Source organism: Lynx canadensis, chromosome A1, assembly GCF_007474595.2.
Source record: "Lynx canadensis isolate LIC74 chromosome A1, mLynCan4.pri.v2, whole genome shotgun sequence".
Taxonomy (NCBI): domain Eukaryota; kingdom Metazoa; phylum Chordata; class Mammalia; order Carnivora; family Felidae; genus Lynx; species Lynx canadensis.
Window position 1 is genome coordinate 146,684,506 of NC_044303.2, and position 25,052 is coordinate 146,709,557.

At 36.3% G+C, this 25,052-nt stretch overlaps 2 protein-coding genes, 1 non-coding gene and 1 pseudogene across 6 annotated transcripts in view; 1 reads left to right on the forward strand and 3 right to left on the reverse strand.

Moving 5' to 3' along the window:
- Window positions 1-209: 209 nt before the first annotated feature.
- TMEM167A (transmembrane protein 167A) lies at window positions 210-21,860 on the reverse strand. Its single transcript, XM_030324156.1, has 4 exons — window positions 21,762-21,860; window positions 11,523-11,632; window positions 6,033-6,067; window positions 210-1,311 (listed from the first exon to the last, which is right to left on the reverse strand). Exons 1-4 carry the CDS (start codon window positions 21,762-21,764, stop codon window positions 1,241-1,243), a joined length of 219 nt encoding a protein of 72 aa, XP_030180016.1. The 5' UTR covers window positions 21,765-21,860; the 3' UTR covers window positions 210-1,240.
- Window positions 8,462-8,596, reverse strand: LOC115526965. The gene has a single exon (XR_003972812.1). It is a non-coding gene; the product is annotated as a small nucleolar RNA U109 (small nucleolar RNA).
- LOC115526047 lies at window positions 13,495-13,662 on the reverse strand (annotated as a pseudogene).
- Window positions 21,861-21,960: 100 nt separating the features above from the next.
- XRCC4 (X-ray repair cross complementing 4) overlaps window positions 21,961-25,052 on the forward strand; it is a 318,736-nt gene continuing 315,644 nt past the window's right edge. For all 4 annotated transcript variants that reach the window (XR_003970694.2, XR_004343730.1, XR_003970695.2 and 1 more), the window contains exon 1: window positions 21,961-22,057. The gene's annotated coding sequence lies outside the window, so the exon portion shown is untranslated. The remainder of the gene's footprint in view (window positions 22,058-25,052) is intronic.

Genomic DNA, 25,052 nt, shown 5'->3' on the forward strand with positions numbered 1-25,052 from the left:
AAAGAGAAAAGGAATTAATATCTAAGGATAATATCTAATTAGTACTACCTATGATGGGCAATTTTTAGCTAAGATATTTAAGTTCCCCCTAGCTTTGAAATTCTAACAGAATTTCAGTTAAACCTAAAAAAAAAAAGGAACCTATGACCTTTTACTAACTGCTCTACTGCAAAATTTATGTCATATTCCAAATGTTTCTCTTGCTTTGATGAAGGTTATTGAAGGTCTTTATTATCAAAACTCAAAGACACTTATGCCAAGGTATACAGACAAGCAGATTTGAAAACTGTTTACCATCGCCTACTGAGTTACACAGCAGATTCCAGTTCAAGATGACACACAAAAAGTAAACTAGATTTAAAGTGCTGTATTTAAAAACAAAAAAATTCAGTTTGCATTTTGGGGCAATTAAAACTGGAGACCTGACACTAAAAAGAAAGACACATACAGGATTATCATTCTGAATTGTTCTATTTTGCTCTTTTCACTCTAAGAATGTAGTCTTATTCAGAGAATGACAGCTGGTCAATTTATTCGTAAGATATTTATCCATACTTATCTAGAGTTTTCAGAGGCTACTGGACCAGTCATCTATTCTAAACTTTTATTTTACATATGGACATTTTCTCAATAGTACTCTTAAGTCACATCTCATTTACCTTAAGAACCACACAGGCTTGTTTTAAATAGTTGAAATGCCTGTAGTACACTATATAGTTTGCTTAGATGTACTCTGTTAATGGTCTGGTGTGGCCACAGGAAAAGCAAGCATTATTAAATATGAATGCAATCCTTACCAACACAAATTAAACCTTTTTTTTTCCCCAGTAAAAAAGCTAGCCCAGAAAAATGTCTCATTCTATAAAGATTAATCATTTCCAAATCACAGTGAAAGGAAGTGGAGTAATTTACCAATTTTGTTTTCTATTCTATGTCTTAAGAGATACCTCACTAAAAACTGGTATCCGACATAACAGAATAACATTTGCAGAATGTAATATTGTAGTGAGAGTACAGAGGTTGATTGTTACAGACATATTAAACTCTGCGTATTAAATGGTTACATCCTATTTACATAGAACATTGGTCCAATAACAAAAATAGATAACAGCAGCTGGAAATTTATCTCATTCAATGTTCAGAGATAAAAGGGTTAACCATTCTTTCCATTATTTTCTATAGATAAGTCCTTTTTTCATACTGTAATCCAATGGCAATTAAATTCTGATATTTTTCCGAGCTACTGTATGAAGAGAATGCTGAAAGCCATCACTATACAGCATACTGCAACGTAAGGACTCTTCCGTTCACCTGTTGGAAAAAAGGGAGATATTCATGTTGATTCACTGAGTGGTTAACATGGATACGATAAGGTTATTTCTTATTATGGGAGAGGGATATAGAAGAATCAAGATAAAGTTCTTGCCTAGAAGGCCCACACATTTGGGGGATGGCCAAAACAAGAACTAGATATAACATAAAAGCAGTACAACACAGAATGAGCTAAATTACACGGATTTATTTCTAAGACCACCTCCTTTTCATGTGTTTAGAAAACCCTTAATGCACCATTCCTATGCCACTGCATAAACCCAGATATTGAAAAAATACAACACAGAATGTAGGACAAAGATTCAAGAGAAACTATCTCAAACAACTCAATTAAGGCCAAAAAAATCGCTTATTTTTTCCTTTAAAAAAGGAAATTTCTACCTATGAAAAGAAATTTGACATACAATTTTCAGCTATATATTTTTTTCTTGATTGGTCTCAATTTAAACACGAGAGTGATCAATAAAACTTCATGTAAGAAAGCAGACATAAAATACAAACCAAGAAAGACTTATCGACAGAGAACTGATGGTTGAGGGGGAGTGAGCAGGGAATGGGTGAAATAGGTGATGGGGATTAAGGAGGGCACCTGTGATGAGCATTGGGTGGCATATGGAAGTGCTCAATCATCATACTGTTATACCTGAAACTACTATTACACTGTATGTCAACTGGAATTTAAATAAAAACCTTAGAAAGAAAGGGTATAAAATGCTTCATAAAGAAACATTTTAGAAAAAACTATTTCTGACCTGGATTTCATATGAAATGATTTATAGTGTAGCTCTTGGGTTAGGAATGTAGAACTTAAAACAACCACTTTTATAGGAGTCAATTCTCACATGTGTTTAAAAAGTGTTTGTATTTGGAGAACTTCCCTCCCATGAAGCAGAATGGAGGTGGCTTGTGAAACTGTCTTGCAAACAGATTAGAGATTCTGTGATTGAGTTATCCCAACGTCAGCTTGTTCTTTTCCTGTTTGTTCATTAATTGAATGGCTGTACAGTTCCACAAAGCACCAGACATTTCTGCTGCTCTGAGGGTGTGAAAGAAAGGAAGAAGGAAGAGGGAGTGACATGCTATTTCTAGAAATAATCATGGCATATACCTGGTGTCCTGTAGTAGAGATTGTGTATGCTCCCCTCACTTGTGCTTTTCTGTGGTGTTTAAAATCAGCTCCCTCCCAGTAACTAAGTTCCTTCGGTGACAAACCATTTCATTTGGTAAGTTAACTACCTCTGGCAAATGCCAATCTTGACCATTCTCATCAACTAAAATCCTCAAGGTCATTTTCATTTTCAGAGCTTCCTCAAAGAGCTCACAGTCATATTGTTACTAACTTTATATCTTTGTGTCTGCTCAATGACAGTGTTCATAGAAGATATTACACACATACAAATAAAAGAAACATTTGGTGTTTTTCTATCCAGAGCCATTTAGGGGACTGCTTTCGAGCTAAAGGAAATTCTAAAAAGTGAGATAACAGCATTTTCACAATGCCACTATCTCAATTGGAAAAAAAAAAAAAATCTTTTAAAACTAAAAAATAACTTGGGACATCATTTTTAAACAATGTTAATTCTTTTGAGGCAACACCCAAATTATCAAACAAAACCAAACTATTCAGACATAGTTTTCAGGTGGATTTCATAAGCAAGCTAGTCACTCTAGTTAGGGCTAGATAATCTCATTGTCTAATATAGTCTTATTAAACACCTAAAAGAAGAAATTAAATTGCCCTGAATTTTCCATCTGCTGGAGATTAATTTTTGAGGAAGTTCTTCTCTTCCTCATCTTCCAACTCAGAATGCTATAATTTACATATGGGTTTCATTTTCCTGTTTTTAATTTTCTTGAAAGAGATTCCCATGTGGTAGAGCTAAACATCTTTGGTTGAACTTGTGTAAGAATGTTACTTCTCGTCTGGTCTTAGGTCTAAGTGAATGTGAAACAGTTGCTGTAACGTGATGTGTAACATGATAAGATGATTTGGCTGGGCCTTTTCGCATTAAAACTGCATCCTTTCTTGGTGGATATATTCTGTGTCAAGATAAGAGAGGAGTATATCAGCATTAACATTTTCTGAGCCATTTTGCCAAAATGAAAAGCTAATGCTTACACATAAGTGGCAAGAATGCATAGTTTAACTGAACCATTTAACCTATGGCATTCATACTGTTAAGAGAAACAATGAAGACAATAACTGACCAAGCAAAAAGAAAAAGCAGTTTATAATCAGACAATAACAATGGATGATACTGAAGGCAATCATTACGAAAGCTACAAACTAAACGCCTTAAATTTTCAGTTATACTTCGAAGTAACCATTGTGAAAAGTGTCACCTGGGTTGGATACTGAATGAAGCTGTACAGACTTCTCTAATTTATTATATAAAATGGATTTAAAATACCTTGATATTTAATTTAATACCTTAAAGAACTTTTATTTGTGACTTAGCAACTTCATCCTATTGAGGTGAAAGCTCTGCCCCCTCACTGCAGACTTTTTATTTTTACCAATGAACTTTCAGTATTACTTTGACACAGAGACTATGACTCTATTAGGACAGTTTTGTTCTTCCATTATGTTCTCTCTTCGCAGTTTCCTTGAGGGTTTCTTTCCACTCTGTCCTTGACAATATTGTTCCTTTTTCTGGGTAACTTGGCTTTGAAACTACATTAATTTGCATATATTTACATTTGCTACTCTCTATCAATCAGCATTAGCCATCAAGGGTGCTCTTCTCTTTATCTCTCCCTTTGTTATTTTTCAAGTGATTAAGATTTCTACTGTTATTTCAGGCTTTGTGCTGTTGAGTCGCACTAGATGTCAGGTAAGGCTGCACCACAAATCTCTGCAAATCTAGGCTGGGCCCTCTCAACTCTGGTACTACTGACATTTTGGGCTAATTCTCTGCGAGGGCTGCTCAGTGCATTGTAGGATATGTAGCAATATCAATGACCTATACTCAGTATACGTTCCTCCCCCATCTAGTTATGACAATCAAAAATGTCTTGGGGGGTGGGGTGGGTTTAAATGTCCTGATAACTACTTAGCTAGGCTTTATCTGTGCTTTACCTCTCTGAAGTCAATTTTCTTCCTATAAAAGAAGAATTCTCATGTCTATCACCCTAAGAGATAATAAAGTATGACAAAGAACACTGAGGAAGGACAGTTTAACATGTTAAAAGCACAGTGAATTCTCAAAAGGATGCCTGCTTCAGTAGTCAATACATTAGAATGAGGGCCTTGAAGGAAGTAGTTTTAGGTGCCTCTATACACTACAGTCATTTTCTGACAAGAAATCTAGCTAAGGAATCTTATAATCTCATCATAGCAGATTTTAAAAGGATTTCTATATAATTTAGTAGGATGCTTACAAGTTCTCCTGTTAATGGTTCTTGCCTATCACTAAAAGCTCAAGGGAAGAAAACTTGCTCTCTCATAATTATTTATTTCAGTGGCTAACAACATATGAATCTTAGAAGATGCTAAAGAATTAGAAACTCTCACAATTAATTTTTAGTCCTTAGTTGAGACTAGGTTATACCTATAATATCTTCAGATATATTACACCCATTCTCAGGTATTCTTTAGAAAAATGTCTAGATATTATAAGGACTTAGTTTGTAGTTTTCAATCTTTAATCAATTTTGTTTCCTGTTATGAACCATCTTTTAAATTTTCCACATTTCTGAGAAGTGAATCCAAAATAAAACCTAATACTCTAAATACAACACACATTATCTAAGGGACATGACTCCTAATTTTTCTCTATTCAAAGTGACTCGTTGGGGTAATTCAGCTGTTGTCAGGTTGGCTAACTAGAGTAAATGTCAAATGTAGGAAAATCTGTCTTTGAAGTCTCATAACTTTATAAAAGAAAAAAGTAGTGATATACAAATTAAATATTGGGCAAATATTAAAATCAACCTTTTTTTTTGAGGGGGTCATGTAAATAATTCCAAGGTGGAGAAGAAATATTCATTTTCAGTCCAAGTGGAACAAGTGCAAATGCTCTGAAGTGTTTTGGAACCAGCGATGTTAAAAAGGGTATACTGTATTATTCAGGAATACTGGTAAACTGTATCAGTAAAATACATTTTAATTCATTCACTTGCCAATCATTTGAGAGTCTACTATGAGCTAGGCACTGTGCTAAATGTCATACACACACAGGGATGAGACAAGGTATATTACTATCTAAACATAAACACAAAAACACCACAAATTTTATTATGAAAAGTTAGAAGATAATCACATTTAACTTTAATCCGAACAAAACTCAGCTATGATCACATGAATTTGACAGGTGAAACAGTTATTGCTTTCCAAAAACAACATTCTAGGACTTAGCATAAGGCAGTAAAATGATTATGTTTAGACAGTTGGTTAGCAAGCCTTTCATTAGATGGGAAATTCATCCTTAGTGACCAAAACAGTACAAATTATACAGAGCAGCATATTGTATACTATATGCATGTGTGCATAAAACTATAAGTGTTTGTCTGAAATCTCCTCAACACCAGCAAAGCATAGTATTTGATATCTGAATTAAGATTTTTTCTTGTATTTTCCATTTCCCTGTGTATGAAGTATTATGAGGTATTCACCATGTCTAGTTTTAGCACAAGAAAAAGTTTGGTAGAACTCTATAAACTTACAGCTGATGATGTGGAAGTTATAGAAGGACACTTACCAATTCTGGCGCACTTCCAAAATATACCCAACAATCTGCATAGAGTAAAAAAAGGAAAAAGTAGCTATTGTTTAGTGGGAAAAGTAAATCATTCTCTCAGTATCATATAGAGAATTCATTATACACTGGCATTTTCTCTTTTGATACTTTGCTTCAAAAACTGAAATTTATTTGATATTGAGCCACCATCTTTGTAGGAAAGGAGGCCACATGAACTTATCAACTGTTAGTGTATATAAATTGTCATAAACTGGGATATATGCAGTATCCTAGGTTAAACACACAGTAAATTAATATGACTGGCAAAAATTTGCACAGGGTTTTTTTGTAGAATTAATTCAGTCAACTTCAGTTGCTTTACTTTTAAAAGTAGAAAATACATATGCCAATTTGCATAAACATTAATTTTGAAAAAATGGTAAACGAACATTTGGTTGGTTTGGTAGGATTTTGACATTTAAAAATAAAACTCTCACACTAAAGAAATTACTTTTTACAGAATGTAGTTCTATATTTAAATACTTTATAGCCATGAACTCCAATGATAGCATTTGCATAGCTATGTCATTCAGTAAGAGAGAATATAAAAATATGTAGCTATGTTTTCAATATTAGTACAAAATCCTAGTTTGGGAACACTGTATGAGTTAAATATGGCAATTAAAACACATACATTCTGGAAATAAGAATTACAATGAAAATGTTCATTTCAATTCTATGAATGAACATACTATGAGTTGAATACAAATTATGTGTATTTCACTTCTTTGGCATGTATAAAAAGTACTGCCTTTAAAAGAAAAGCAACCGAATCATTCAATGAATAGAGGTAGCTAAAAGATATAAAACACTGTAGGCAACTATTTTGTTGTTTTGACAAAAGAACAGAATTACAAATGGTATTATACATTGCTAAAAGTCAAGACAGATCAGCACTACTTATTGCAGTGGATTAGGACTGGTGTAACAATATCAAAATACTTAAATTTCGGGTAAATTGATATATTTTTTGCCAAAAGAGATGGCTGGCTGATGAATTATTGTATCTGAGTGGTTAAGACTGAAAGAAAATACTGCTTCAATTAAGTTCTATATGCATTCCTCCTCTGAAGTGTAACTTCCTGACCTCAAAGCAAAATGTCTCTTAGTTCAGATGATACGAAATGGGCAAACATAGATGTTTATTTTGAAGGATGGATATTCTGACAGGTGAAGCAACTTTCCTATAGGAATAAAAGGACAAAAATCAAACATATTCTTGGAAATAATGTAGGATAATATAAGGGTCAGATTGTGCTTAAGTTTAATTCTACTTAATTGTTGCATTAACTCTGAACAAGTTATTTTCTCTTTAATAACACTCACCCTCATAGGGTTGTTATAAGGATTAAATGAGTTATTACACAGAAACTCTTCAGAGTAGTGACTAACATGTTCTGTGTTCAGTAAAAGACAGGTTAAAGGCACATGTGACAGTAACTTCAGATATCACTTAAAATTGGCTTACATTTCACCAAAAAATGGAAGGCAACTGGTTAGTGACATGCAATGCCATGGTTCTTTGACTGTAAAAATCTACTGAGTGGAACATGCACTGTGGATTTAAAGCTACTCTGGCTGAACGATTCAGAGGCAGGATACCTGAAGCTCCTGCATGAGAAGCTTATAGTCCCAAAGAACATAATCTAAAATCATATGATCACAATCAGGGTGATTTCAGGGTTGCTAACCTAGAAATAACTCAAAGCATCATTAGGAAATTGTGATAACACGGTATATTAAAAGCTAGATACATGAAATTTTCCTAACTCGGGCAACTTAGAGATTTATCAGTATCACTTTGGCCTTTCCCATGTATTTCCCTATCTAGACATATTTCTGTAATATGCTATTTATAATTAATAAATAAATGCTATTTATTTAACACAGAAACTTTATTAGTTAGTAAACACCAATACAATTATGCTGCTTGGTTTCTATGGCTGTAAGCCAGTAAATGTATCTGCTGATAGAACTAATCAGGTCTATGATAATAGGCAATGAGAAAAGCGGCAATCTTTTATTGCTGCTTTTTAGTTCTGTATTATTTGAAGCAGTAAAAAATTAAGTTGTTATTTTCAACAGTGAAGTCATCAAGAACCTGCTTTATCCAACTGGTCTCTATACATCTTTACTTAAACATGGAATACTCACTGTAACGAAAGGGCAGTTTATTATGAATCTCATAAAAACGCATATTGTAACAAAAGGACAATGGCCTGTAAAAATTTCTCCTGGAGAAAATATTTCTTATATACAAGTCAAAATAAAATGGGGCCTAACATTTATAGACACAGAAACAAAGTTTAAAAAAAAAAAGCCTTTAAAGAGCTGAATGGACCAGTATATGCTTTACAGTACAAACAGAAGCATGTCATTTCTTTGGTCTTCTATGTAGGAGAAATATACTACTACTCAGCCTCTACTGTAAGGCTGGCAGCCCTGAGAACTCCTTTTTCAATGTAGCATGTAATGGATGTCTTCCTGCTCCCAAAGGAATGAGGAGCAGACATTTCCACATGCCATCTACTTTCTCCATAACTGTATTGGAAAGCATAAGTATTGTGACTATTTTTTTTTTTTAATTTTTTTCAACGTTTTTTATTTATTTTTTTTGGGACAGAGAGAAACAGAGCATGAACGGGGGAGGGGCAGAGAGAGAGGGAGACACAGAACCGGAAGTAGGCTCCAGGCTCCGAGCCATCAGCCCAGAGGCTGACGCGGGGCTCGAACTCACAGACCGCAAGATCGTGACCTGGCTGAAGTCGGACGCTTAACCGACTGCGCCACCCAGGCGCCCCAGTATTGTGACTATTTTTTAATGAAATACTATGATTATTATTTTATTTTTAGAGAGAGAGTGTGCACATTAGCAGGGGAAAGAAAGGAAAAGGGAGAATCTTAAGCAGGCTCCACAGGAGCCCGACATAAGGCATGATCCCAAGATCCTAGGAACATGATGTGAGCCGAAATTAAGAGTTGGATTCTCAACAAACTGAGCCACGCAGGTGCCCTGTTATGTGATTATTTTTTAATGAAATAAATAAATATGTTATTAGGTAGGTGTTATGTATTATATTCCAATACCAAGGAACAGATCAATGAGAATGTTTATTGGTTTCTAACATATGCTTTAAGTTAATCGTCAGGGGAGGAAAGGCTTCATGCACAACTAAGCAACACATAAGATTATACAACTTCAACAAACTGACATAGTACTATATAATTTCAACAAATGGACAAAGGATTAAAATGAATAAAGACTTAGTGCAAGAGGACTTCAGAGGAAAAAAAGGTGGAGTGAAGAGAAATCAATGTCTATGAAGGAAGAGGGGGACTGTCATAAAAACTGATGGACAAATAACCTCAGTATTGCTATTTTACCTAGCAATAGATTATCAGTTTATTGGAACAGGATCACAAGATTTTCAATATTCACAACTGACTAGAGCTTCTACTTATTCCTTTACACATGTCTGAACAACCCTAATAAATAAAAAGGAAGAAATGTTAACAAAAACCAAATAATTTAGATAATGGAATGTTTGGATAAATGCTAATTATGACCTCAAAGATAAAATGGAAGTAAAGGAAAGAGACACAGAAATTATTACTTTCACAGTTGAGTATCTACCACCTTGCCTCTTGTAGGTTTTTATTAGTGGAAAAGCAAAATTTGACTTTGCAGGATCCTAATCTGGCCTGATACAGGTTTGGAGACAATTATTCCAATGTGAAGTATTCTTTCAGCTTTTATTTCTTAAAAGGATTAAACAGATATAGGCTTTTATCAAGAAAGGAGTTTGAGTCCCATGTTGGGCTCTGTGCTGGCAGCATGGAACCTACTTGGGATTCATTCCCTCTCTCCCCTCTCTCCCGTTTCTCTGCCTCTCCCCTGCTCACATGCTCATGTGCTCTCCCTCCCTCTCTCAAAATAAAGTTAAAAAAAAAAAACGATTAAGAAAAGTATTCACATAAATTAATAAATATGCAAGGCAAATAAAATGTACACAGCTCCCACCACATGGTCTCCGTTTTTTAATATACTCTTCCTTTTGGTTTAATTCAACATGTATTTCTGTATTATGTTTTTTTCTTTTTTTTTTTTTTTTTTAATTTTTTTTTTCAACGTTTATTTATTTTTTTTTGGAACAGAGAGAGACAGAGCATGAACGGGGGAGGGGCAGAGAGAGAGGGAGACACAGAATCGGAAACAGGCTCCAGGCTCTGAGCCATCAGCCCAGAGCCCGACGCGGGGCTCGAACTCACGGACCGCGAGATCGTGACCTGGCTGAAGTCGGACGCTTAACCGACTGCGCCACCCAGGCGCCCCTGTTTTTTTCTTTTTTTAAAGCTTACTTATTTTGAGAGGGAGAAAGAGAGTGTATGCACATGTGTGCATGTATGGGGGACAAGCAGAGACAGAGGGACAGAGAAAAACCCAAACAGGCTCCGTGCTGTGAGCATGAGCCCAAACTAGACTCCATCTCAGGAACTGTGAGATCATGACCTGAGCCAAAATCAAGAGTTGGACGCTTAACTGACTGAGCCATCCAGTTGCCCCATATTTCTGTATTGTGAATATGGCACTTAAAAATTTTAGTTCTGTGTATCATATTAAGCTCAGATTTTTTTCAGGGTATGAACATATAATAAAACAGATGTGACATGCCCAAGACTTAATTTTTATTACTGTGTTAAGTTAGCTACATAAATTTCTCTAAAGATGTTTGCTTTATGATACTGACAGGGAGCTCATATGATTAGAGCAGTCTTACACTGGAGAGGGAATGTCTACATTATTATTTTTATGGACACAGTGCTTGCAAACTGTTAAATGCTTCAAAAACATAACTTTGTTTTTAATACCAACTTTACCAATTATTCTATAAAAAGTAAGGCGAAATACTGTCTTTGAAAGTACTAAACTGTATTTCTAATCCCAGAAAAAAACACAACTCTATCTTTTTTAAATACACTTTTTTTTTTTTTGAACACATTTCAGGTTACTTCTGGTATTTATCTTATTTAGTAAGATTCTATGAATAGAAAGTTTTCCGTTTTTAAAAAATATATTTTGTTAAAGTTTATTTATCCATTTATTTTGAGAGAGAGAGAGGGGAAAACTTGAGCAGGGGAGAGGCAGAGAGAAAGGGGAAGGGAATCTCAAGTAGGTCCTGTACTGTCAGTGTGGGGCCTGGCATGAGGCTCGAACCTATGAGCCATGGGATCATGACCTGAGCTGGAACCAAGAGTTGGACACTTAACCAACTGGGCCACGCAGCCATCCCCAAAGTTTTCAGATTTTGAAAAACAGGAGAAAATAATGTAAAAAGTTATTATAAAAATAATTTATATATAGGAATTAAATTATTTAATGACTTTTATGGTAATTTACCCTCAATGTCTATAAGAACTAATATGGGTGATTAAATATCATGAGTAACATACCCAGTTTTATTTCTGTCCAGGAGGCTGGGTGCCAAAGATCGGATATAAGCACAGGTACATATAAGCAGCAAGATTACAGTCAACAGACTCTGAAAATTGAAAATGGCAGACTAAAAAAGAGAAAAAGAAAAATTAATATCACAAGAAAAACCGCATAGGTAAAAACTGCCAGACAATTCCATGTTAAGAATCATAGTTTTGTTCTTCAAAAAAGGCAAACAGAATGACATGTCTGAGAATACTTAAAACCCCAAATCATAAGGTATTCAGAGAGTGTACTTTCCTCTTCGTTCTTTGGGCTAAGGAATGCAGAAGATGCAACAAAAATTCTAAATTCAAGAATTTGAAAACATTACCAAAAATGCCATGAATCCAAGGAACTCACCAAAACTCAATCATTATGTAATTAATACAGATGTTCTAGGAACCCAGACTATGAGGCAGGACAGAGAGTCTCCATGCTCTGCCTGTAGCTGGCCATAGGACTTCAGCTGAATCACTGACCTAAGGCTGTCTTTCACATCTGTAAACCTTGGTGGACAGCGGGGATATAGACTAAATGTTGGCTCAAGTTTCTTTCAATTCTTAAATTCTTTTAGAGTAAGAATGTTTTAAATTTAAGCAATCATGTTCCATGCATTGACTAATACTAGGCTATTAGGTTTTGGTGAAAGAAAACCACTTGCTCTTTCACTGTTGGTTCTTTTAAAGTTATTGAAATAATTTAACACAGGAATGATTGGAAATCACAGTTTTTCAGTCAAAGTAAAATGGAGGCGGGCTTAGTCCACTCAAAATTCAGCTCAAACATCATGTTTTCCGGGAAGTTTCTTTGGATCTATCTGCCTCCCCTCTCCTATTTCATAAAAAACTCTCCTTTCTGTTCCCACACAAACTGTTACACATTTTATAATACTCATCCCTGAAAGTGGACATTGCCTTATCAGACTCTGAACTCCAGCATCTGACAAGGCACCTACCACAGAGCAGACCAAGAAGTAATGGCTGAATAAATAAAACAAATTTTTGAAGGTGCAAGAATACCACTATATAAATAATAAAGAAAAATTTTTTCCATTTTACACAGGTAGATAAAATCCATCAATCTTACACAGCAGCTAGCAACACGCTTAATTACTAAACCCAGAGGCACCTCCCATAGTGTCAGAAGTTAAAGAATAGGAGTTATAAAAATTTTTTGAGAAAGGCAAAATTGTTACTTGTCAATGTTAAGTGCTACCTGAAAAGCCCAAAAGAATTTAGTGAAAAACAATTACAGACAATAAGGGAATTGGGTGTGGCTGGGTACACAACTTAAATATTTAAATCAGTAGCTTCATGACTGTATTACCAACTGGTTGAAAGACATAATGGAAAAAAAAGTCTCTATTTGTAACAGCAACTAGAATAAAAAGCTGAAATATCCAGGGATAAGCCTAACAAAAAATGCAGTACTGGCATTACAGAACAAAACTGACAAAACCTTTAAACATACCGAAAAACATAAAATTAGAATGGAGTGGTATATGAGGTTCTTACACCGGAAGGTAACATCATAAAGCTAATCCGTAAGTTTACAGTGTACTCAACACCAACCAGTTATTTTCAAAATAGACAACTGACTTTGAAGTTCATATGGAAAAATAAAGCAAGAATAGCCAGAAGAATCCTAAAAGAAGAACTAGACATGTCAGAAGCTATCAATATTTTTTAACCTCTTATATGTTTTTATGGCAAATATGTACAAACTATTTAAAACATTAAGATAATTACGTTATTTGCCAATATTAACGACAAAAAATGCTTATGTACAATGACAAACAGTGGGGAAAACAGTACACAAAATTCCATAATCAGTGTATCTTTAGCTATGTAAACCTTATACAAGCAAGAGGGGAGAATGCAGTGATTATCTCTGGAAGGTTTTTAACCCAATTCTCAACTTTTCTGGATTTCTGTAATTTCCTAAGTGTTATATTTATAGTCTGAAAAAGATAAAAAATGACTTGCATTATTAATAGTTGTTTTGCTTGCAAATCATTTCTTAATGGATACACAAAGGTAAAGTTTAGTTTTCAATTAGCAATAATCGCGCCTCGGATAAACCTCATTGGCTACGATACTGCCACTGTGCAAAGCTCACAAAGGTAAAGTTTAATATAATATGGCTTGGTTTTTTCTGAACTGGATTTTAATTTTACATCTGTGAAAACAAGTGATACAAATTTTATAACTTAAATCAATAAATGAACTCTAAAGACAAATTTTATATAGAAAACACAGTATTTCACAATGCTTGTCTTTTAAAGACCGTATTTTGAACATGTATTATGAATTTATTGATATAGTATTTGATAACAACCTCATGAAATATAAAGCACAGATTTCTTTCCAGCCAAAGTAACTAAACATGTATTTAGTATCTATGGTGTCTGAGGCATGAGGCTAGACACAGGATTAAAAAAGACACAGCAGAATTCCTTCCCTTCAGGAGTTTACAGCTAATGATAACTGATATTCACTGAGAGCTTCTTTTGGATTATCTTGTTTATCCTGGTATATTTGAGGTAGGTGTTACTAATACCTTTATTTTATACATGAGACAACTGAGGCATACAGCATTTACAGTCAAGTTAGAACAGGTCATGTATTTTTAACAAGTAAATAGCAACTCCTTGTAGCGTATGTAAGTGGTTAGTTACTAAGCCATGTGGACAAAAAAAAATGCTGTTTTCATAAAGAAAAGTCAGGAAAAGCTTCAAGAAGAAAGCAAGGACTGAAGTCAAATCATGAAAGGGCACAATTGGATTGGCAAATAGAGAGTAGGCTCCAGAAGAGACGAGAGCATGGAAAACATCCCCATAGAATCGAGAACTTGCATGTTCAGGGAATAAGCAGACTTACTGTATTAAGCAAAGGACCTATGCAGTAAACTGGCTGGGAAATCAGTTTGCCACATAGGTTTATCGCATTCCTAACGGAGTATCTAAATCTCCCAATTTTGCAATGTGTACTTTTTCCTTCCCTAAATGTCTAGTTAAAAAAAATGCTTAAATGATAGGATGTCTGGGACTGGTTTCTAAATAATCCATTTTGTGTGATGGGAGGAGTGTGGTTGATGATGAAATGCTGAGTATATGAGGCTTCATTATACTCTTCTTCCTACCTTTTATGTTTGAATTTTTATATAGTAAAAGAATTTAAGGGGCACTTAGAGACATGCCTGTTATTAAAGAATTGGAATGTGTATGTATACATTTGTGTGTGAAACAATTTATAAATGAAAACCAGTTACAAGTGTGCAATATAAGATACAGACAACTTTGTTTCTAGGGTTTATAGACCCTAAGATTTAAACAGATAATCTTAGGTGGTATATAGTCTTTTACATGTACTCAGACTGACCAAAAAAGAATGTTTCAAACATCCAGACATTAGCCTACCACTGCTTACTGTACCTAAGCATTCCTTTTAAAGCTTAGCATCTGTTGTCTGCCGACACAAAATTTTAGTCTAAGGTTTAAAGGAAACAGATGTTCCTGTTCTTGTAGCAAAATAATTAGGATTTGTTTAAAATGTTATTTAAATGTTATAAAATTAAAATGTTATAAAGTTATAAAAATGTTATTAAAAAGGAAGAAGCTAAGATTACAAAATAGAAAAGAAGATTTAAAAAAAGGTGATAAGGGAAATAAAGTTAATTTACTGTTTTGTTCAGATCATGACATCTTTTTCAAGGTGCTCTGTGTTTTTGCAGACTATTTTTGCCTGCATGGTGAACTGACTCAAACTTCTGGTTTCAACTTGAGTCCCCTCTGTGAAGTCTTCCCTGTCCCCACTTGCTACACCAAGCAGAGGTTGAGATAATTGTGCAGGTGTATGTATATATATGATAGCACCCATCAAACTGTAATGGTCTCCTCTATTTTATTGAGGTCCTTATCAACCCCTTGTGCCTATTAAACAGAATAGTGCACAGAAGTCACTGAAAAATGCTGAATGAACAGCAACTTGAAAACTGCAAAATAACAATTTTAACAAGTTCAAGAGCACATTTAAATGCCAAATCAACAATGTGTGCTATTTAAAAAAGTGTAGATTAGACTGTTGAATATTTTAACTATTCCAGAGAAACTGCCACGCACTGCTCTGCATTTATATTTACTTATCAATGGTATTTTGGAAAATGCAAATGGAAGAAGCAATACCCTTACGTTTATGTTAAGGGCCCAGGCTGTAGGGTAAAATCAAGGCCCAAGGTTAATTCCCTCTCAGTATCTAAACTTTGTTTGGTCACCAACTGGAATTCAAAGAAAGTCCTACCAAGAAGCCAGCTTCACAGTACTTGCATATGGGACAATGAGTGTTCTTCTGACTGCCTGGATGACGGAGTACGCTAGCTGGCTGGCAGAAAATTCTAGAACCTCAGATAATTCTCAAGTCTAAGGCTTATCTACATAATTTTCAGTCAGACAACACTAGGGAGTTATACAATGGTATGCTACCCAGTTTAACAAATTCAGCTATTAAACATCAAATAATTCACGTTGCAACTAAGGAGTTATAAATCATTCCTTTTGGAGGCTCTAGGAAAAAAAAAATCTGTTTTCTGGCCTTCTCCAGTTTCTAGAGGCTTTCTGCAATTCTTGGCTAGTGACTCATCTTTTGTGACTATGACCCGACTGCTTATTTTTTTTTTAACATTTATTTTATTTTTGAGAGACAGAGCATGAGCAGGGGAGGGGCAGAAAGAGGAGACACAGAATCCAAAGCAGGGTCCAGGCTCTGAGCTGTCAGCACAGATGCGGGGCTCAATCTCACAAACTGTGAGATCATCATCTGAGCCAAGGTCAAGAATTGGGACGCTCAACCGACTGAGCCACCCTACTACTTACTTCTTAAAGGAAATCTTATGATTAAATTTCTCTCTGTACCCATAATTCCAGATAATCTTCCCATTCGAGAATGTTTAGCTTAATCCCATATGCCAGTTCTCTTTTGCTTAATAAGATACCATATTTACAGGGTTTGTTTTTTTGTTTTGTGTTTTTGAAGTGGTGGAGGGCATTTTGTCTATCATACCTAACAAATATTTTTTATTAAGAGGCATCCAATAACATTCCCTCAACTCAGGGCTACCTATGACACTCTCTGGAGCATAACCTCAAATACAACCAGGACAGTAATACTTGGGGTTGTGGATCACAGCAGCCTTGCCTTTTGACCATTAGTCTGAGAGTTGTGTTTATTCTTCGAAATGATATGGTGGAGATCCTAAAATATTTTTCTCTGAAGGCGCCTTTTATTATCCCTCCACACTCCAGCCCTATCTACTACTCACAGCTGATCAGACCTTCTGATATGCTTCAAATAATTAGTGCTATTGTACTAAATCAAATTATCCAAATGTGAAGGAAATAAACTCAACAAGTCACTTTGTATAACCATTCTGAAGTAAATCACAATTTGTTAAGCAATCTGAAATAATGAAAATAATCCAGACTTTCATCTGGCCACCACTAACGAAAAAAATTTATCAGTGAATTGATGCAGAATGTTTGATGCAAGGCTTAGTGCTGAAACAAAAAATTACTTGTGATGTTAACACATCTTTTAAAAACTCCCTACTCTCAAGTCAACTTGAAAAGTTAGGAATATTTATTTCAGATTCAATTTTTATCATTTTATCCTGAAGATACAATTTCTTATTTTTAGTCATTCCTGAATATTAAAACTGTCTTCATTAGGTTTGTATATAAAGGGAAGAGTTCAGTGTAAGGTTGTGCTTTTAGATGTATATATAAAAATAGTCTAAGAAACCACCCACCACAACATTAGGAATAGAGGGAAAAATAGGAGAAAAGATCCCAGCAGTATAAAGGCACAAAGAAGCAATGAGAAAAGCAGCAGAAATATACATATTAATAGGCTGAACAGTTCTTTGGTGTGCTCAATGACTGGTTGCTAACTGTACTTAATCTGCAGAAAAGACTGCCTAAGCCTACGGTATTTTCATTAGTCCTGGATCACTTGAGCTCCTTGTAGCTTATTTATTTTTATCATTATCAAAACAAATTGTTTAACCAATTTATCGATTAAGGGCCTTCTTTATAACACTGTCTGGGGGCTTCAAATGTTGATTGCCTCTTATGTGGTAAGTGACTGACATATTAATTCTTCCAGTTTTACTGAAATTCACTTTAAAACAAGAACTGAATACCAAAGACTTAAACTTTTACAAGTCCAAATAATAATAATTTTAATTGTTTTAATACTTACTGCTTTTACACAAAAGTAGTGATTTATCCTTCTCCAGAGGTGGAAGGAGACCCCAGAAATGATATTTGACCTAATTGTGATAAAAATTATACAGCACTGCAAAAGTGGGTCAGCACTTTATCATTTACAATTCTAGGTCAGGCCAGCATTTTCTAACTAGTTTCTACTTGTAAATTTATACATAACACTATTTGCTCTTAGAATAGAAAACATGGAAATGCAGGAATAAATGAAGCCTGTATGTAAATGTGCAAACACTTGCCCCACACAGGTGACCACAGGTGATTACTAACATTAACACACAGAAATATTAATATTTTCTTTTGGTGTTGTTAGCACCTAAGATCAATCTTTGTTGCTGACTGTAAGGCAGCACTGAAATTGTACCAAATACACAAATTATCTTGGTTTCAGATGAAACCAAGAAACCAGGATTGCTTAATGTTTTAATGTTAAATAACGGTCTCTCAACATGAGTGCCTACTAAACATTTGGATTATTTAGGAAATTATCCAAGTATATAAATTTGTTCTTGGATAAATCCATTACCTCTACATAGCAGTTTAATTTCAATTGTAAAATGAGGAGCTAGAGTAAATAGCCATTTGATCTTACTGGTCCTCTTTCAAATGGTAGAGAGAGACCTTTTCTACTTCCACTTTCCACTTAAAATTAAGAACTTTCATGGCTATGAGGAAAGCTACAGTCCAGAGAAAAGCACCTCAATTCTGTTCTCCATTGGCAACACAGATGGTCATTTGCACTTAGTTTCGTCTCACTGTCATGGTATCTATAATGCATTTACTGTGTTTGTATTGCTTAGTTTCCGAGCGATTTTATGAACGCCACAGATCTAAATATAAAGCAACAAGGGGATCAAAGGTGTTAATAGGAGAAAGCATACATAACTATGGTGAGCAGTAGGCTTAAAAAAAATAAAGCAAAAAATACTTCACATGTTGTTGATAATTTGATAAGACAAAAGTATTCCAAAGGACAAAGTGCAACTCCTGTTATGAAGAAAAAAGTGTTCTGACCATGAAATCGGAAATGTGGCATGAAGCTTGGCTGTTCATAAGAATCACTTGGAGCTTTTAAAGACTATCAATGCCCAGATTTGGACTGAATTGGTTGGGCATTGAATTTCTCAAAGTCCTTTCCACTACACGTTATTTCTCTTTATCATCTCCGACAACACATTGAATTTGCTTATTTAATAATCTCCCCCAGTGGACTGTGAACTCCTTTAAGACACCGGGCAAGACTTTGTATCCTCAGACTTGCAATCATTTGAGGACTAGCTAACTGCCATTGTGATGTAGATATCAAAAGACCTGGTTATCTACTTCAGAAACTCTAGCTAGAAAGAAATAAAGGTCATAAGGTATTGCTGTTTTCTGCTACGCTGGAGGGATACTGGAGATAATATAAAGGACTATCGACCCCAAATGAGATCCAGGAGAAAACAGAAGAAGGGAAGGTTTCTTATGAAAAGATGAAACTTGAGATACATCTTGAAGGATGTTAAGAGCTAGGGAGAACAAGGCATTCTGAAGTTCTTAAAAGTATTCATTCATAAGTGATATAGTTATCAGATTGTGTTCTAGTAGTTGTAAATAATTATGGCTGATAAACCTTTTATGGCTGTGAAATTGCATTTTAAAAATGGATTCATTAGAATACAGTAATTCAAATTTAAGTCATGATCACTGAGTTACCTCACAAATACACAAGTTGAGGTGCAAATTCAAAAAGGAACTTCAATGTGTAGCTCTTCGAACTACAGGGTACTTGCTTTCTCAAAAATGCTGACATTCTAAGCTCAGAGGAACAGAGCAGGAAAGAAATACTAACCACCTGGCAGTTGTTTCTATTATCCATCCATGTAAGATTGGCATACTTGAGAGCAACAAATCACTAAGACATACTTTATCTTCCATTATGTTGTTTTTATTACCAACAGCATGAAGATTTCTAGCATCTGGATATTAAAATAAATTTGAGTCCTGGCTCTACTAAGTGTACAATCCCAAGCAGGTCAGTCTCCTTGTGTTTGACTTCCTTCACCTGTAAACATCTACTCAGACATTATAGACTTGAAATAAGACAGTGCTTATAAGTTGATTTTTTGAACACAGCCTGGCATACAGCAAGTGCTAACGAGAGCTATTCTTGTTACTTTTGAAAAAACAAGTATGGCTAGACAGTTTAAATACTGATGATCTTAAACACATTATCTGTCTTGCTATTAGCTAGATCATAAGACACTAAGATGATGAAAATAACAGATCTTTGACTTGTACTAAGAGTAAAATAATTCAACCTTAACATCTATGAAGCTTTGCAAGAATTAAGAGTAACTGTCTCTAGGGCCACTTGGCTGATTCAGTAGGTAGAGCATGTGACTTGCTCTCTGGGTCTACCCCGCATTGGGGGTAGAGAGTACTTAAAAGAGTAACAGACTCTACCATTTTTAAATTGAAAAAAGGAAGATTTTCTAAGTTCAGCAACAGTTCACTAATGGCAATCTTTAAGAGCAAGTGTAGGGCCACCTGGGTGGCTCAGCCGGTTAAGACTCTGAATCTCGATTTCGGCTTAGGTTATGATCGCAGGGTTTGTGAGTTCAAGCCTTGCGTCCAGCTCTGCGCCAACAGCACAGAGCCTGCTTGGGATCCTCTCTCATGCTCTCAAAATAAATAAGTAATTTTTAAAAAATTAAAAAAAAAAGAGCAAGTGTATTCATCCGATTGTGTGGTACAGAGGGAAAGAAGCTGGAGTAAATTCTTGGCTCAGGAATGAATAACCTCCCAATAAACTGCCATCTCCTCTGTAAGTGGTAATGTTCTCCAGGGAAGACCCTATGATTTATGCCCCATCTATAATCAAAGTAGTTGGAGTAAAGCAAGAAACAATTAACGAATTTTCGATTAAATGTCTAAGGGTTTAGTATTGTATGGGTTTCTGCAGGAACTTCTGGAACGTAAGCTCAGCAACTTTCACCCCACAATAGCTTTTTTTGAGTCATCGTTTCTTTTGATACTATAATCAAAGACATGCATCCTTTCCCCAGAAGTATGCTCATAAATGCAACATTTGGCCTGTGGATTTAATTAAGTGCACCATGAGGTCCTGGTGTAGAAGCTGTGGCATTTAGTATAACAAAAGTAAAATGGCTTCAGATATAGCTTGAGAGATTTCACTATTACTAATACTACTACATCTTTCCTCCCGCCATGCTGGCTTTAACTCTTTTTCTCTGCCTGGAGATGTAAGCATTTCTTTTGCAAACTTTCATGACTCGTTTTAAGCTTTCCTAAGAGGCCCAAACTATCAAAGGCATCTGTAATAACACAAAATAATACATAAAACTTTAAAAAGGTGTGGGGAAGGAAGATCCCAGGCCAGGCACCACCTCCAGTACATTCCTGCGAAAAACTGCTTCTGCAGAGATCGCCAATCATTTAAAATCTACTGTCTGTAAAAGAGTATTGTTAAGACTGAAAGAATGGAGTAAAAGGGGCCTGAAAGGTCACTAACCCAACAGACAAAAATTAAGGTGTGGGCCAGGCCAGTGGGGCATTAGAGGACGCAAAATAACAAGCGCGAAGTTGAGAAGCTCCATGTCTCCTAGAGTCAATGGCCACAAAGAGTACATTTAAATGACTGGGTTAAGCCAGACCAGCGAATTCCTTTGAACCAAGTCAGAAAAGTGGACTCTGCGGGAGAGGCTGGGACCGGCGGCCGCGGGGTCTTTCTTGGGCGGTCGGCCCCGGTTCTCCTTGGGCTTGCAGGGGCCACATGGTTCCCGGGCCTGTGCATCTTCCGATCCCGGCAGAATCAAGCTAGTGACTGAACTCCCTGGCCCGCACACCCAGGGCCGCCGTCCAACCCTCCGGCCCTAGCTCGCGCCCACTACCCCTTCACAAAGCTCAGCTGCGACCCCACAGCCCCAATTCTTACCATAGTGAGGCCGGCGAAGCCCCAGCCACATCACCCTTCCGGGCGCAGGGCGGAAGAGGCGTGCCCACCCCACTTGCCCTTCTCGTTCCCTCCCAGCGTTCGGTTGGGCCTGTCAGGGCACCTCCTCCTGAGCCGCGCGACCCCGACACTAGGATAGGTTCCTCGCAACCGGAAAAGGCAGGAGTTAAGAGACGTCATGCGCTTCTGCGGAAGTGGACGACACTCTCATTGGCTGCGGGTCGTCTGTCTGTAGGAGCGGGCCTTTTGGAGGAGACCGGAAGTGGAGCGAATGAGAGGTAGTGTCCGGAAGTGGGGGCTGCGTATTTTAGTAACAGTAATCTGTAGTCCTGTCCTTTTTTTGTTTCGCTTTCTTTTTTATTTTTAGTTGTCTGTTATTTCCCTGTAGAACTCGGTGTTTGGATTTTTCCCAGCTCGGATCCCTCTCACTGTATGCTCCTGAGACTTCGGTTTACAGACTCTTGGGGGACGCCTGGGTTCCCTAAACTTGGGCGCAGGGCGTGCATCTGCCACGTCCTCTTTTCAGTTTCTTCCTTTGCACCTCAGGGATTCTTTAGAATTAAGAGCGCCTTGGAAAAGCCTTGTATTGGTTGTGGGATTAGGAAAACACTTGAATCTGGAGTATTGTGTTAAGTAGGATGTTGGACGCTTTTCTAACGCTGGCCGCGTCTCTCTCTCTCCCTCTCCCAATTCCCAGCTCTTTGTAAACTGTCCATGGGTTTCATCTGGGACTGAAGTGTACTAGTCCCTTTGGGTCAGGAAAGAAATTTCTGTAGTAACAAATGGAAAGGAACTGCCCTTTCCTGAGTTCAGTGGTTCTTTGGTACTCTCTTTTAATCAGTAATATTTAGCTTCTTCAGTTGTTTTTTTTTTTTTTTTTAATTTTTAATAATGTTTATTTTTTGAGAGAGAGAGAGAGAGAGGGAGAGAATCCTAAACTGGCTCCAGGCTCTGAGCTGCCAGCACAGAGCCTGAAGCGGGGCTCAAACCCTTGAACCCAGAACCGAAATTGGACGCTTAACCCGCTGAGCCACTCAGGCGCCCCTAGCTTCTTCTAGTTTTGATAATCCCATTTGATGAGGCTTTATTATCCCTCCGTCTTTGTCTTTGCATAGTCTAGATAAAGAAACAGGTGTTTTGAAGTGTTCAGGTTGCATAGTTCTTGGAAACTCAATAAAGGTTTTTGAATTAAATTGGTATTGCTTTTTACCACTAGGCTGCCCCCCCAACTCCTTTTTATTTTGTATCTAGTATTGACGTTAATGATTTCCTTTTGTATGATTTCCTTTTAAAATACACTGGTAGTTGCATATGTTAAAAGACCGTGGTTTTACTTAACTGCTTGTTTTCTCTAACCCTCAATAGCCTTCCTAATTTAAGATTAAGGTTCTTTGTGTTCTACTGTTTATTTTTGTCTTCCCCCCCTCTCCCCCCCCCCGTCTTTTTTATATTCTTTCCCCATGGCCCTTACTTTAAGACCCATGTTTGACTTGCATGTTATTTCTTTTACTTTACTTTAAGAAATGCTTCTCTTAACCTTTCTCCACTTCTAACCCTATTTATTTATCTTCTGAACAAAAATCCTCCAAAGACTTCTTTATGTTCTAAATCCGAAGTCCTCTTCTTAAAAGTGTAGCTTTTACTCCCATTCTTCCCCCAAATGCTTTTGTTATTGTCACCAGTGTTCTCCAGGTGTTGACCATTCCCAGTCTTTATTGTATTAGACCTATCAGCAACCTTTAACACAATTAATCACTTCCTTCTCCATGATACATATTTTTTTTCACTTGATTTCCAGGACATCCCACTCTTTTGGTTTTCTTTCTACCTTATTGGTTGTTCTTTCTGTCTTCCTTCTACTCTTCCTGATCTCATATTGTTGAAGTGTTCTAAGGCTCAGTCTTTGGTTCTGTTCTTTTCCTCTTCCTATATATATATATTTTTTGATGATATCATCAAGTCTTAATGACTTCAAATACCATATGTATACTGAAGACTCCCAAATTCATATTCCTAGTCCCCCCCCCCCTCTTTCTGAACTCCAGACTCAAGTATCCTGTTGTCTACAACAGGATTCTTTAAAGGTATTGCAAACTTACATGTTACAAACTGAACTCCTTTTCCTCCAAAACCTGTTCCAATCTTTCTCACCTCAGTTGATGGCAACTCTGTTCAGCCAGTTGCTCAAAGTTAAGTATTTGGAGTCGTTCTTGACCCTGCTTTGTCTTCTAGTCCATCAAATCCATCAGTGAGTCTTTTGTTGACTCTCTCCATAAAATATATCTAGAATTTAACCATTCCCTACTATTTCTGCTGTTAGCACATTGATCATCTCTTCCTTGGATGTCTGTTATTAGTCATTATGATTTGTTGCTTGGATTAACAGTAATAGTTCTAGCTGGTCTCTCTGCTTTCTTCATTCCTTGCTTCTTTGCAATCTATTCGCACGCAATAGCCAGAATGATACTTTTAAAATATAGGTGAGAAATTGTATTAAAATGTAAGATTCTAAATGCAATGTGTTATCTTAGATTGGATCCTGGAACAGGTAAAAGATATTAGAGGAAAAAAATGGTAAAATCCAAATAGTCTAGAGTTCAGTTGGTAGTGATGCACCAATGTTGGTTTCTTTGTTTTAATGAATGCACCATGGTAATATAAGATGTTAATATTAGAGGAAACTGGGGCAGGTGTATATGGGAACTCTGTGTTATTTTGCAACTTTTCTGTAAATTCAGTATTACTCCAAAATAGAAAGTTTATTAGAAGGAATGTGAAATTACTTCTTTGCTTGAAAACGTTTTATGATTTCTCATTTGATTCACAGTAAAAGCTAACATCCTGACATTGGCCTACAAAACTCTACATGATCTGGTTTCCCATTACCCTTGGTATTCTCTCCTCGTCTCACTCTGTCTCAGCCATATTGGCTGCCTTGTTTCTTCAGTATACCAAGCCCACGGCTACCTTAGGGCCTTTCCACCAACTGCTTCATCTGCTTGGAATGCTTTTTCCCAAACATCCAAACAACTAAATCTTTCATCTCCTTAATGTATGTGCTCAAATATCACCCTTTCAAGAAAGCCTACCTCAACTTCCTTTAAAAAATTGCAACTTTGCCTCTTTAAAATTAAAAAAAAAAAAAAAGAAAGAAAAAATTTTTAAAAAAGCAGGGTCTCCTGGGTGGCTCATTTGGTTGAACATCTTACTCTTGATTTCGGATCAGGTCATAACCCCAGGTCTTGGGGTTGAGCTCCATGTTGGGCTCTGTGC

Coding starts and splice junctions, on each gene's coding strand:
- TMEM167A (XM_030324156.1), bottom strand. Junction 6,068..11,522: donor CTGGACAGAAATAAAACTGG/GTATGTTACTCA, acceptor TACTCTATGCAG/ATTGTTGGGTATATTTTGGA. Junction 1,312..6,032: donor TTGGAAGTGCGCCAGAATTG/GTAAGTGTCCTT, acceptor TTTTTCCAACAG/GTGAACGGAAGAGTCCTTAC.